Below are 13,951 nucleotides of genomic sequence, written 5' to 3' on the forward strand. Positions count from 1 at the left end.
GCAGGTTCGGGGAGGGGGTGGGTGGAGGGCAGAGACTTGGGGAGGGGGTGTGGGTGGGGGTGCAGGCTCGGGGAGGGCTATGGATGGGGAGGGGGTGCAGGCTTGGGGAAGGAGTGTGGGGGAGGGGGTGCAGGCTCAGGGAGGGGGTGGGTGGGTGGGGAGCAGGGTGTGCCGCAGAGCGATCCGTTGTTTGTTTCTCCCGACTCCTTTCCCTTCACTTATCTGGCTTTGCCACATTGAACCCAAACCTGCCTCCAGTCTTATCTGGCCCCGGGCTGGGCCGTCCCGTGTGCGTTTTCTATCTGCCGCCTGCAGCCGCAGGGCCAGAAGGGACCTTAGGGGCCATTCCCTCCACGCCCTGCCAATGGTCACTTGCGTTTTGTGACCTGGGTAAACAGGGAGGTGACAAAATTTGCAGATGATACCAATCTGATAGCTTTCTTTGATAGGATAACGAGCCTTGTGGAGAAGGGAGAAGCGGTGGTTGTGGTATACCTAGACTTTAGTAAGGGGTTTGATACGGTCTCGCATGATATTCTTATCAATAAACTAGGGAAACACAACCTAGATGGGGCTACTATAAGGTGGGTGAATAACCGGCTGGATAACCGTACTCAGAGAGTCGTTATGAACGGTTCACAGTCCTGCTGGAAGGGCAGAACAAGGGGGGCTCCGCAGGGGTCTGGTTTGGGGCCGTTTCTGTTCAAGATCTTCATCAACGATTTAGATATCGGCATAGAGAGGAGGCTTATTAAGTTGCAGAAGATCCCACGCTGGGAGGAGTTGCGAGTGCTCTGGAGGACGGGTCAGAATTGGAACTGATCTGGACACACTGGAGAAATGGTCGGAGCTCAATAGGATGATGTCGAATAAGGAAAATGCAAAGTGCTCCACTTAGGAAGGAACAATCCGTGTCTCACACACACAGAACGGGAAGCGACTGTCTAGGAAGGAGTCCGGCAGAAAGGGATCGCGGGGTCAGAGTGGACTTACGCAAAATAGGAGTCAACAGTGTGATGCTGTTGCAAAAAAAAAGCCAACAGGATTCTGGGCGGCCTGAACCGGAGGGTGGTGAGCAAGACACGAGACGTCATTTTTCCGCTCTGCTCTGCACTGATCAGGCCTCAGCTGGAGACTTGTGTCCAGTTCTGGGCACCACATTTGGGGAAAGATGTGGAGAATTTGGAGAGGGTCCAGAGAAGAGCAACAAGAATGACGCAAGGTCGAGAGAACAGGAGCTAGGAGGGACGACTGAAAGAATTTGGCTTGTTTAGTTTGGAAAAGAGAAGACTGAGGGGGGACATGAGAGCCGTTTTCAGGTATCTAAAAGGGTGTCACAAGGAGGAGGGAGAAAACTTGTTCATCTTGGCCTCTGAGGATAGAACAAGCAGCAATGGGCTTAAACTGCAGCAAGGGAGGTTGAGGTTGGACATTAGGAAAAACTTCCTCACTGTCAGGGGGGTGACACACTGGAATAAATTGCCCAGGGAGGTTGTGGAGTCTCCGTCCCTGGAGATATTGAAGAGCAGGTTGGACAGACGCCTGCCAGGGATGATCTAGCCGGTGCTTGGTTCTGCCGTGGGGACAGAGGACTGGACTCAATGCCCCTCCCTGTTCTAGTGCTCAGTGACTCTACGATTCTGGTGCAGCTGTTACCAGATTTGCCCAGTACTCTGGGGTATGCTCATTTATCAGGGTTACCCTTATGGGACTGGGGGAAGGTTAACAGTTCTATCAGTGTGCTGTTGGTGCTTACTTGGGCTCTCATATGGGGCTGAATTCTCCCTGCTGCCAATTCCCCCTCCCACTGGAGCTCTCCTGCAGGAACTAGGTTCCTCAGGGCGGGTTCTTCCCACCTTGGCAACACACCCAGACACTCACATCCACTAACAGGGCACGTCTGAGAGGACTGGGTACTCAGCACTCACACGCTGACCCCTCCTATGTCCCCGGACTCAGCTGGCTGGTTTCACAGCAATGCCACACTGCACCCTCATGTGCCTTTGGACTCCGTGGGCTGGATTAAACAGCACTTTAAGCTGCTATCCTCATGCACCCCCAGGTTCAGCACCCCCTATCCCCACTTTCACACCACAGTCATTCACAGGTAAACCACACGATGAGCAAACCCCACAGGATTTTGGGCACTCCAGGGATCTTTCGCTTGGGTACAAGAAGCGTTGTTGCAGAGCGAACGGGGAAGCCAAAACAACACCCCTTAAGGAAGAGTGAGCAAAAGAGAAAGAAAGAGAGAGAAGCAACCAGCTTAACAATGAAAGGGTCTGTCTACACTAGAAAGTTAGTTCGAACTAACGGACGTTAGTTCGAACTAACTTTCCTATGCGCTACACTAGCGCTCCGCTAGTTCGAATTTGAATCGAACTAGCGGAGCGCTTAGTTCGAACTAGGTAAACCTCATTTTACGAGGACTAACGCCTAGTTCGAACTAGCTAGTTCGAACTAAGGGCTGTGTAGCCCTTTAGTTCGAACTAGTGGGAGGCTAGCCCTCCCCAGGTTTCCCTGGTGGCCACTCTGGCCAACACCAGGGAAACTCTATGCCCCCCTCCCGGCCCCGGACCCCTTAAAGGGGCACGGGCTGGCTACGGTGCCCGTGCCAGGTGCAAGCCTGCCAGCACCCAGCTAGCAGACCCTGCACCTGGCACGGCACAGAGCCACCCACCCGATGCCCCCCAGCCCACCCCCTCTTCCCGGGACCAGGCTGGCGGCTCCCGGGAGCTTGCCCTGGACCGCAAGAGGCGGGCACCTTCCTGGGCTAGTGCGGACATCGTGGACCTCGTCCACGATCTCCGCACTAGGCACAGGAAAGTGGCCGTCTAGGGCAGGAGAGCTGCCAGCCTGGCCACCCAGGACCAGGTGTGCATGAAAATCAAGGGGGTCCACTGAGACCCCCGACCCTGAGCCCTGAGCTTACAATGGCCGTACTGGGTCAGACCAAAGGTCCATCTAGCCCAGTAGCCTGTCTGCCGACAGCGGCCAACCCTAGGGACCCTGGAGGGGATGGACCGAAGACAGTGACCAAGCCATTTGTCTCGTGCCATCCCTCTCCAGCCTTCCACAAACCTTGGGCAGGGACACCACTCCTACCCTCTGGCTAATAGGACTCCATGGACCCAACCTCCATCACTTTATCTCACTTCCCTTTAAACTCTGTTCTAGTTGTAGCCTTCACAGCCTCCTGCAGCAAGGAGTTCCACAGGTTAACTATTTGCTTTCTGAAGAAGAACAACTTTCTCTTACTAGTTTCAAGCCTGCTACCCATTCCTTTCCTTTGGTGTCCTCTAGTCCTTCTTTATGGGAACTCATGAAGAACTTTTCTGAATGCACCCTCTCCACCCAACCCCTGCTTTTAGAGACCTCTATCCTGTCCCCCCTCCGTCTCCTCTTTTCTAAGCTGAACAGTCCCAGTCTCTGTAGCCTTTCTTCATCTGGGACCTGTTCCCAACCCCTGATCATGTTAGTTGCCCTCCCCTCTCCCAGCCTTTCTCTTCCCCTCTCCCACCTCCTTTTCCCAGTCTCCCCCAGTTTTTTTTCAATAAAGACAGAGTCAATGTTGGAAGAAACGTTATCTTTATTTTGTACATCAATAAGAAGGGGGGCTAAGGAAGGGTAAGTGGAAGGAGGTGAGGGAGGAATGGGGTACGAGCCCCCGATGGGGAGGACTGGGCTGGCTCTGCGGGCTTCTGGGGGTGGAAGCTCTCCTGCAGCCCCCCAATTGCCCCCTCTCCCCAGATGGCAGCCTGCGGCAAGTGCAGCCGGGCTGATGGCCGAGTGGTGTGATGTGCCCAGTGTGGGCACTCAGGGCACTCCAAGCCAGAACTTCTTTGCAAGCGGGGCACCCCTTAGAACTGTGTGTCCGGGGTGGGGGTCGGGACCCTTTAAGCGCAGCCCTCGGCTAGCCTGAGACAGCATCTCCACGCTCTAAGTCCTCCTTTTATGCCCTGCCGGCACTGCTTCCGGCCATCCTTAAGCCCTGTTCAGAGTCCACTCAATGTGGACTTGCTAGTTCGAATTAGCAAAACGCTAGTTCGAACTAGTTTTTAGTTCTAGATGCGTTAGTTCGAACTAGCTTAGTTCGAATTAACTAATTCGAACTAAGTTAGTTCGAACTAGCGCTGTAGTGTAGACATACCCAAAGAGATTTATTTCTGAGTAGTGAATAGATCTCAAACAGTTACAATATTAAATCTAACAATTACAATATTAAATCTAAATTGAAACTTCCCAGAGCCCAGGAATCCAGAGGGAGAAACAGCCTGACTAGGGCAAGGTCAGGAGGCTATGCTTAGAGAGATAGTTGAGAGAGAGAAAGAGAGAGAGAGAGAGAGACCTCACCACTCCACGGAGCTTGCACTGATCGGGGTTCCCAGATGATGATGGTAGCCGGGGGTCCAGAGGGCAGGAGAAAAGCAGGACAGAGCCCCCAGCACGATCAGACAGGAGATGAAGAAGTCTCAATGGAACTGATGCAGTTTAAGTCCAGGTATCAGAACAGTTTTCTTGGGGCAAGGAGAGGAGTTTTATAGAGATAGTTCAAAGAGAAAGAGGAGAGACAATAGAGACTGATCACCCCTGGTTATGGGGGATGTTCCTTGGACGAGCTCACAATGCAACTTGGCAGTGTCAGTATTTTAGGTGTCAATAGGATCGTTACTAGAATTGGTCTGATAATGACTAATTTGGGTGTGAGCAGGCCTAGGTTCATTAGCATCTGGAGCAGGGAGTTTGAACTAGCGGGGTAATGTAGTCATACGGAGTTGCAAATGAAGCCCGGGATTTGAATTTCCCAGGCTTCATTTGCATAAAGCCGGCTGGCGCCATTTTTAAATGCCGGCTAGTTCGGACTGCGTGCCGCGCGGCTACACGCGGCACGGACTAGCTAGTTCGGATTAGGCTTCCCCCTTGTCTGAAGCAGTTTCGGTCTGTCTTCCCCGGCCTTGTCATTGCTTTGTCTTTGATTCTAGCAGAGGCCTGAGGGAGGGGGATGGTTTCCCATGAGTGTCACTCCCTGACTCCCCACGAGCACAAGGCTGACAGGCGACCATGTTCTGGTTCCCCAAGAATCACAGAGCTGGTGGGTAACACAGCGCACGGGGCTGCCGACACGGCCGGCCTGCAGGAGCCTTGGGAGCTGCCGGAAGCCCGTCCGGGAGTGTCCCACCTGCACCCCTGCTGCGCCGGCCGTCTCTTTGCCAGAGCGGGGAACTGGGGCCCCTCTGCTCTGGGTCTGTGGGTACCGGGCAGTGCGCTAGTGGTCGCATCACTGAGCCATGGGCCGGGCCGGGAGATTCAAGCGGCCGAGGGGCTGTCGCTGCCTCCCCCTCACTCACCCGCTGGTTTGTTGTTGCTCCTGTTCCCCCAGGCCCAGCGACAATGACGGGGAAGGATCCCGCGTCCCCCCCTGGCTCCGCGCTGCGCGGCTACCTCACGCTCTGCCTCCTGCTGTGGGCTCCCAGACTGGCTTCAGGTAGGTGCTACGGCTTCCTCCTTGCCGGGTGGATATCCCTGTCTGCTCAACCCTGCCAAGGACATGGAGGAACGCCCGGGCACAGCTGGGGGCCCAGTAACCGCGTCTGCTACCGACACAGGGCCCCTGGGGTGTCCCCCGTGGTGCTTCTGTAACCCACACACTGCCGGGTGTGGGGCACGGCCCTAGCTAGTGCCACTGAGACCCCTAACAGTGACGATAATACCTCTGCCCTACAGCCTTAGCCGGGCGCTCGCTGGCTTTTTCGCTCACCCTCCTGCACTAATTCCAGAGGCCCCAGGTTCAAATCCACCCAAGGGCGGTTATGCGGGCACCCTGGGGGCCGGGTTCCTCAGCTTCCTTTCTCCTTGGCTTTCTCCTCCAGTGATCCCTCCGGTCGCCCATTCCCAGCCTCTGAAAAACAGGCTGGGGATACCATCCCTACTCACCCTGACTAATAGCTAGGGCTCAACAAATCCGCGTATCTACTCGCCCCGTGGTGAGTAGATTTCAGCCGGTCGCCCCATTCACCGGCGGTGCGGGTCTCGCACATGCACAGTGAAGGGCTGGCGAGTGGTTTTCGCCGCAATCGTCAAGCCCTGCTAACAGCCATTGATGGACCTAACCTCCATGAATGTATCTAGTTCATTTTTGAACCCTGAAGTCCTAGTCGTCACAGCATCCTCCGGCGAGGAGTTCCACAGGTTGGCTGTGCGCTGGGTGAAGAAAAACTTCCTTTGGTTTGTTTTAAACCTGCTACCTATTCATTTCATTGGGTGACCCCTAGTTGTTATATTATGGGAACAAGTCAATCATTTTCCTTATTCACTTTTTCCGCACCACTCATGGTTTTATACACCTCTCCCCCCATTGTCTCCTCTTTTCTAAGCTGAAAAGTAACAGACTTTTAAATCTCTCTTCCTATGGGTCCTGTTCCAAACCCCTCCGCATTTTTTTGCCCTTTTCTGAACCTTTTCCAAGGCCAAGGGAGATTTTTGGAGATGAAGCGACGACATCTGCATGCGGGATTCAAGCTGTGGGCGTCCCATGGATTTATACAGAGGAAATAAATTTATACAGAGGGGTCACTGTCTTATTCTCTACCCCGTTTTTAATGATTCCTAACGTTGTCTGCTTTTTGGACATGGAGTGGATGTTTGCAGAGAACTATCCATAGTCACTCCAAGATCTCTCTCTTGAGTAGCCAAATTACTCTCCATCCCATCGCATGTCGAGTTGGGATTCTTTTCTCCAATCTGCCGTGTTTTATTTTTTCCATTGTGCCATTCACAATCCCTGAGGGGTGGGGCAGGTCACAGCTCCAGGGAAGTACCAGCCCAGGGAGAATTGCATGAACTGCATTAGACCAGATCCCAGAAGCCCAAGAAAACAAAAGCGTTTGGGTATAAAAGCTGGATGTGAACTGATCAGGGGCTTCAAGGTGCCGCAGGACTCCCCGTTGTTTGTGCCGACACAGACTAACCTCTGAAAGTTTTCTCCTTGTCTGTTTCCCAGCACAATTCACAGTGATGGGACCTAAGTGCCCCATCGCTGCCTCCCTGGGTGGGGAGGCCGTCCTGTCCTGCCACCTCTCCCCCCGGATGAGCGCCGAGAGCATGCAGGTGAGGTGGTTCCGATCCCAGTTCTCTGCAGCTGTGCATGTGTACCGCGACGGGCAGGACCAGTTCGGAGAGCAGATGCCGGAGTACCGAGGGAGAACGGAGCTCTTGAAACACAACATCACCGAGGGGAAAGTTTCCCTGAGAATACGCGATGTCCGGCCCTCCGACGAGGGGCAGTACACGTGTTTTTTCCAGTCCGGTGACTTTTATGAGGAAGCTTTATTGGAAGTGCAGGTGCCAGGTCAGTTACATTGTTTCGTAAACTCTCGAAAGCCCCGACTGGTGCTTGGATTGTGACTCGCCGGAGTCTGGGGTGGGGTTAGTGGCCCAAATTTGACATTTGAGCCGGGGGTTAATGAGACACACAAACACCGCTAACCGGTCAGGTGACACTAACGTGTTGTGGTTATTCCCGTGACTTTGTGCACTCCTGGGGCTGAGCTTAGGTTTTGGGGGACTTTGGCGGGGCCCCACTTCTGCATTTATCATGCCAGAGAGGGGAAGGAGCCTATGACCCTGCAAAAGGGCTTTTTCGACAGAGGTGCCCACACTGAACGGACGCTCTCTCGCATGTCAGCTGTGATCGCTATGGGCGGAGTGGCCAGCAGGCCCCTGTGCTTTTTCCTCTTCCCTCTTCTTCCGAAAGAACTCCCTCTTCCCCAGCCACACACGCCTTTTCCCGAAAGTGCTCTTCTGCAAAAAGGCTTCTTCCTTGTAGAAAGGTTTGCCCATTTTGGAAATACCCCTCTGGTCTTTTGATTTTTCTTGAAAGAACGTAATTGCAGTGTGGACGGAAGTGAAGTTTTTCTGCAAAAACTCTGCAGTGTAGACCCAGCCGTAGTCCCAGCAACACCGGCTGCAGGGCCCTGCCTTGTGGGGTGCGTGTTTGCTCCCACGTCAATGACACTTTCTCTTGCAGAGCTGCGTTTCCCGAGGGCCAACCCCTGGATGGTGACTCTCGGTGTGACCCTGACTCTTTTGTTTGTTCTCATCGCCCTGGCCAGTTACTGCTTCTGGAGGCAGCACCGAGCGAAAGGTGATGTCAGGAGAGGGATGGCGGGAAGGGGGAAGGGCAGGATTGGTGAGAGGGATTTAAACAAATCCCAGAGTAGAGCTATCGGGAGGAGGGTTTTGAGTCAGTGTCCGGGGGAGCTGCAGGCAGGGGAGCCGGGCTGAGGGGGAAGAGGGAGCTGAAAACGTTAAGTCTGAACGGAGTTGTGTCAAGTGGTTTCACCCTTCAGCTCCCACGATTGTTCCCGGCTCCGGCTGGGGCCAGGAGCTACCCCCGCTGCGGCTCGGCAGTTAAATGCAGTAGGAGCCTCTGAATTCCCATCCTGCACCTCACCCCACGGCCTTGCTCCTGGCTTCACGGGCTTAACACTGTCCGGTTGCGGAGGGACCCCTTAGCTCTGGCCCGGTGGCTGGGTGGGTCCTGATTTTCATCCCCTGCCCAGTCCTGCGCTGCCCGGGAGGTGCTGGGTCTGGCTGATGATGCAGGCTCATCCAGACTCAGTTTAAGGCAGCGTTTCTTAAGCTTTGTAAGCCCGAGGAACACCAAAGAGAAAGGGGGAGGGGTGACGACAAGTTATTGAGAAAAACAGAAAAGGTTGCCTTTCCCATTAAGACAGAACGCAGTTTAAGAAACACTGAACTAAGGGAAACGCAGCCGTGTTAGTCTGGGCTAGCTGAAAGAAAACCAGGACTGTGCTGCACTTCCAAGGCTAAACCATCTTGTTAGTCTTTCAGGTGCTACGTAGTCCTGTTTTCTGCTCGATCTAAGAACTGGGACTTCCCAGCGGGAGGGTCTTCGGGACTCGCTTCCTTTCTGCTGGATAACGGGACTCCTTTCTCTGTTTGGTTTCCAGGCAAACTCCAGGAGGAGCATGGTAAGTTCCCTGCCCCGCACAGCCCCTGTGTGACTCTGTCTCCCATTCGGGGCGACTCACCCCTCTCTCTGTTTTGTTTCCAGGCAAACTCCAGGAAGAGCTCAGTAAGTTCCCTCCCACCGCCCCGCACAGCCCCTGTGTGACTCAGTCTCCCACTGGGCGACTCACCCCTCTCTCTGTTCGGTTGCAGGGTGGAGATGCGCCCAGCTCTGCGCAGGTACTGTCCAGCCCCTGGGATTGTAGCCACCTCGGGCAGTTACACAAACGCCAGTGGGGGGCGGGAGACCCCGGACGGGGGGGGGGGGGGGAGTCGGTTCTACGGCCAGAGCTGGCTGGGAGCTCGTTCAGTCAAAGCTCCTGCCCTAAGCTCCAGAGGTCCCGGGTTCGATTCTGCCTGCTGGTGTGAGACCCGCCCAGCCCAGTAACGCCCAGCAGAGCCTGGGCCAGGCAGCCCCGTGTGACCCCGGCAGGGTCTGTGTGTTCGCTCTGCCGGGTGCCTTGGGGAGCCCCCCAGGGCTGGAGGGGACCGGGCGAGGTCTCCTAAAGCAGCCCCCTGTGCTGGGGCAGGGCCGGACCAGCCTGGCAGGGAGTTATCCAGCCAGTTGGTAGCAGGGAGGGGAGCCCACTGCCCTGGGCCGGGGTGGGGATGTGGCAGCGCAGGGGGGCACCAACCTCACCAAGCAATTTTGCATCAACCCGGCTCTGGGACCGGCTGTTGAACCTGCAGGGGTGGCAAGGGCAGCCGGGGGGGCTGGGGCTGCCCCTGTCCCAGCCCCTCCCCCCACTCCTACCCTTCCCCCCATTGTCTTCTGCCAGGCAGAGGGGCCCTGACTCCCCTCAGACAATCTCCCTCCGCCCTTAGTGATTAACGGGGGGGCAGGTTAATTTCCTGCTGACCCCAGGGACCCGCCCCTGCCCCCGGCCCTGACTCTGTGACTCTCTCCCCAGTGGACGTGACGCTGGATCCAGACACGGCTCATCCCAACCTCGTCCTGTCTGAGGATCGGAAAAGCGTGAGACTCGGAGACACGCGGCAGGATCTGCCCGACACCCCCGAGAGATTTGACCCTTGTGTCTGTGTGCTGGGCGCCGAGGGGTTCGCGGGCGGGAGGCGTTACTGGGAGGTGGAGGTGGGAGACAAGACAGGCTGGGACCTGGGGGTTTGCAGGGAATCTGTGAGCAGGAAGGGGAAGATCACACTCTCACCTGGGAGAGGATACTGGGTCGTGTGGCTGAGGGACGGAGAATACAAGGCCCGCACCTCTCCCCCGACTCTCCTCTCCGTGAGCACCAGGCCCAGCCGGGTGGGGGTTTTCCTGGACTACGAGGCGGGCGAGGTCTCGTTTTACAATGTGACTGACAGGTCCCATCTCTTCACCTTCACCGGCACCTTCTCCGGGACGCTGCACCCGTATTTCCATCCTGGGGGCACCAACGCGGAGCCGCTGACCATCTGCCCGGTTCTGGCCCAGGCCAGAGGGGATCCCAGCCCAGCCCAGCCAGCGAGGAGAGGGGAGCTCAGCAGGGAGAGCCGAGCGAACAAGCTGAGGCAGAGGGTAGGGAGTAGGAAATACGTCACTGCTCCAGCGAGGCTGGGAACACCCCAAATGGTCCCTGCTAGCGTTGGCCCGGCCCTGCCCAAACTGGCTGGCAGCTCCACCCTCGTTGGCCCTCCTGGGGAAATTGAGGCTGCGGGGGTCGATCTTCCGGTGTGCAACTGAGCGGCTCTAGCGAGGACCTGACTACTGGGTCCCTCAGGGGCACTTCCTCAGCCCAGCTGGGGAAAGCAGCAAAAACTCCACCCCTTCTGTCACGTTACTGGATCTTGAGGGGAGCAGCCAGGTCACTGCTGCACCCCTAGGTGGGGGTGTTGGCCCCAAGAATGGTATAGGAGGGGGCCATGTGAGGTGCTGAATAGAAGCTACTGTTTGCTGATCCCGTGTACGCTATTTATGTGAGTGTAGAATGTCTGTGTGAGTAGGTAGGAATCTGTAATCTGTGCGGATACTAAATATTTCTCTGCATGTGGTTGAGCATTGGGCAGAGCCTAGGCCTGTGGACATGCTAATTAGCCAGGCCCTGTGGAACAATGACTCTCAATAGGCTATGGACACACCCAAAGAATGGGGTTTGTCACCTGAGAGCAGCCAGCAGGAAACATAGAGATTGGCCTCTGACCAGGTGACTTGCTGCATACAAGAAGAGGCCAGGAAGGAGTATAAAGAGGCCATGTGGTCGATGCCATTTTGTTCTCAGCTCAGCACTTCATCCCAGAGGCAGCACTGCAGGGATTGAAGAGCCCGGAAGACCTGTGAACCCATCCTGATCGTAGGATGTGCAATAAGAACTTTTAAACCAGCAGCTGCAACATCCCTGCTAGAGCCTGCATCGAGAACTGGGAGATTCGGTGCATGGAACGTACTGTACTTTAATAACCTCACTCTCATGCTTTTCTTTCTTGTAATAATAAACCTTTAGATATAGATTCTAAAGGATTGGCCCAGCGTGATTTGTGGGTAAGGTCCAGAGGGTAAATTGACCAGGGATCTGTGGCTGGTTTCTTGGAACCGGACAGGACTTGTTTGGGGTAGGTGGGATTGGGTGCTAGGACCCCCCAACTGTGTATGAGGCCCGGGGCCATCTGGGGCACGGATATTGCTGGGGTGTCAGAGGGGTTTTGCTCGTGAGGCTTCAGGCAGGCAGCTGAAGCGCTCTGTGGGACTGGTTTGTGGCCTGTGTGGAGAGGTCACCAGTCTGGGGGCTGTAAGGAGCCCCGGATTTGAGCAATTCGCCCTGAGTGGACGCCCTCAGCTGTGCCCAGACACGGCCCGGTCCGTCACAGTCCTTCCACCTGAAGCCACTCCCCTTCCCTGAGACCACGCCCCTTCAACCTTTCCCCCTTCCCAACCCCAGCTGAGGATCAGGGCTGCTGCAGGGTTCAACCTGACCTTCTCCCGCACGGCCCCACCATTCCTTGGCCATGGCGGAGCCATGGAGCCCCATTCCCCCAAGATGGCCGGGCAGTGGAGGCTGTTTCCCTCGCCTATGGGACCCGCCTTTCAGGTCCCACTTGCTGCAGCCGGGAGAGCAAATCCCCTTCCTGCTGCAGAGTTGGGCTCCCTGAGTTTCCTGCTTTTAGCTAGAAATGGAGGCAGAGGGTGGCGCTTGCACAGTGCCAAGGAAGAAGCTGATGGGGAGGGAGGGGAAGAATTGGGGGGCAGGAGCTCAGTCATAGGGGTGGCAGCCTCTTCCCTGTGCCTGAGGTGAGGCCCTTCTCTGGGTCCCAGGGGGGGTATTTCTATTTCTCTTGGGGATTACGAGGCAGACGGGGAGAGTGAAATGCTCCGGCGTTTCCCCTGGGCTGGCCTGAGGCCTTGCAGGCAGTTCTGGGCCCTCAGGCACTCGCAGAGGCGGCACAGAACCGGTCCAGGACTGGCTGGGACATGGGTTAATTTAATAAACGCCGCCCCCACCAGCTGTCTGAAACACTTGGCTTTAGCTTTGCCTGGGAACGTGCATTACAGCCGGGGGGTACACACCCTGGCTTGGTGGATGAACACAGGGATGGGGGTGAAAAGTCCAGGCGCCCTGGCGGAGAGACACAGGGTTGGTTTGGGAGACTCAGCCAGGCCGCGCCCCCTGCAACGATGCTGGGTCACATGGCTCAGACTCAGCACCAACTTCTACCCCTTCGGTTGCAGGAGGCTAGAAATCGTGGCCATGACACATTTTTCACTGAAAAATGCATTCTGGATTGCAGTCGTATAGACCCGATTTGTCATTTTGCAAACCAATGGAGCGTTCCGTTACATTTCTCGCTTTTCACACATACGCTGGAAACGACACATTTGGGGAAAGTCGGCACGTTTCCCCTGCTGTTTTTAAATGTATAAAAGTTTCAGAGGGGCAGCTGAGTTCATGTATAACTGGAAAACCCACCAATAGTCTCGCAGCGGTGAGGCAGTGGGCGGTACCCACGACAGCTCGTGAGTCCATCTCCATGTGTCAGTCTCTACGGTGCTGCAGGACTGGTCGTTGTTTTCAAGTTTTTAGATGTAGAGATAAGACATTCAGGGGAAATGCCTCTCTCAGAAAAGCCCCGCCCCGCCCAAACCCCACGGTTTTCCCTCTATAAATGTGTCAGGCCAGGGAGGAAGCGGAGGTGAAAGAGTGGAAGACAGTGAAAGAAAACTTCAGAGGGGGAGCCGAGTTCGTCTGCAACAGGAAAAACTTTAAAACCCAGACTAGTAGCCCCTGGCAGACGAGCAAAATGGGTATCAAAGTGATTCTGCCGCGCAGAGGGCACCGGTGAACTGGCCAGCGCCTTGGTCACCCCAACGCTCACTGGTCGCAGGACCTCATGAATAAGGGGAAATGGGAGAAACGCGTATAGGAGGCCCCTGGGCCATAGCCCTTTCAAGGTGTCCCCCAGGGACCCGCTCCCCCTCCCCCTGTACGAGTAGAACGTGGGGCATTTCCTGTTGCTGGCCGAAGCAAACAGGTCTAGGAGGGGAGCACCCCGCCTCAGGGACACCACATACCTTGGGTCCTCAGGTCGTCCAGGTGGACTCCCCAGCCTGCTTCCGAGGCGTCTGTGCCCAGCTGCATGGCGAGGGGGTGTAAACGGTACCCCGCTGCAGACCTCGTCCTCCCTCATCCAGCAATCCAGCGTTGACAGGACCGCGGACGGAACGGTGGCCATCCTGTCCATGTGGTCCCGTGCTGGCCTGTAAACGCTCAACTGCCACGACTGGAGCGGGCGCAGTCTCCACCTGGCGTGCCGAAGCATTTACGTACAGGCTGCCATGTGCCCCGGGACTTTCAGGCACCATCGCACCGTGGTCAGGGGGGCAGTCTGAAACTCCCCCTCGTGGTGTCCAGTCGTGCCCCCACGAACTCGATGACCTGGGTGGGGGTTAGGGTCGACTTTGCCTCGTTCACCCGGAGTCCTAACTGGT

The 13,951-nt window shown here is 56.0% G+C and overlaps 2 protein-coding genes across 7 annotated transcripts in view; one reads left to right on the plus strand and one right to left on the minus strand.

The window, feature by feature from the left end:
- LOC102447889 (uncharacterized) overlaps positions 1-13,951 on the minus strand; it is a 97,756-nt gene that overhangs the window by 20,819 nt on the left and 62,986 nt on the right. The gene's annotated exons all lie outside the window — the stretch shown is intronic.
- The window catches only part of LOC112547665 (butyrophilin subfamily 1 member A1-like), a 60,949-nt gene that overhangs the window by 1,454 nt on the left and 45,544 nt on the right, over positions 1-13,951 (plus strand). For 2 of the 6 annotated variants that reach the window (XM_075913664.1, XM_075913662.1), the window contains exons 2-8: positions 5,381-5,485; positions 7,001-7,348; positions 8,027-8,143; positions 8,973-8,993; positions 9,077-9,097; positions 9,184-9,210; positions 9,942-11,236. The exons of 1 other annotated variant lie outside the window; for it this stretch is intronic. In XM_075913664.1, coding sequence (XP_075769779.1) covers positions 5,392-5,485; positions 7,001-7,348; positions 8,027-8,143; positions 8,973-8,993; positions 9,077-9,097; positions 9,184-9,210; positions 9,942-10,714 — 1,401 coding nt within the window. In that variant the 5' untranslated portion in view covers positions 5,381-5,391 and the 3' untranslated portion in view covers positions 10,715-11,236. 3 more of the 6 variants (XM_075913666.1, XM_075913665.1, XM_075913663.1) reach the window with 3 other exon arrangements.

The sequence above is a fragment of the Pelodiscus sinensis genome, chromosome 32, assembly GCF_049634645.1.
Source record: "Pelodiscus sinensis isolate JC-2024 chromosome 32, ASM4963464v1, whole genome shotgun sequence".
Taxonomy (NCBI): Eukaryota; Metazoa; Chordata; order Testudines; family Trionychidae; genus Pelodiscus; species Pelodiscus sinensis.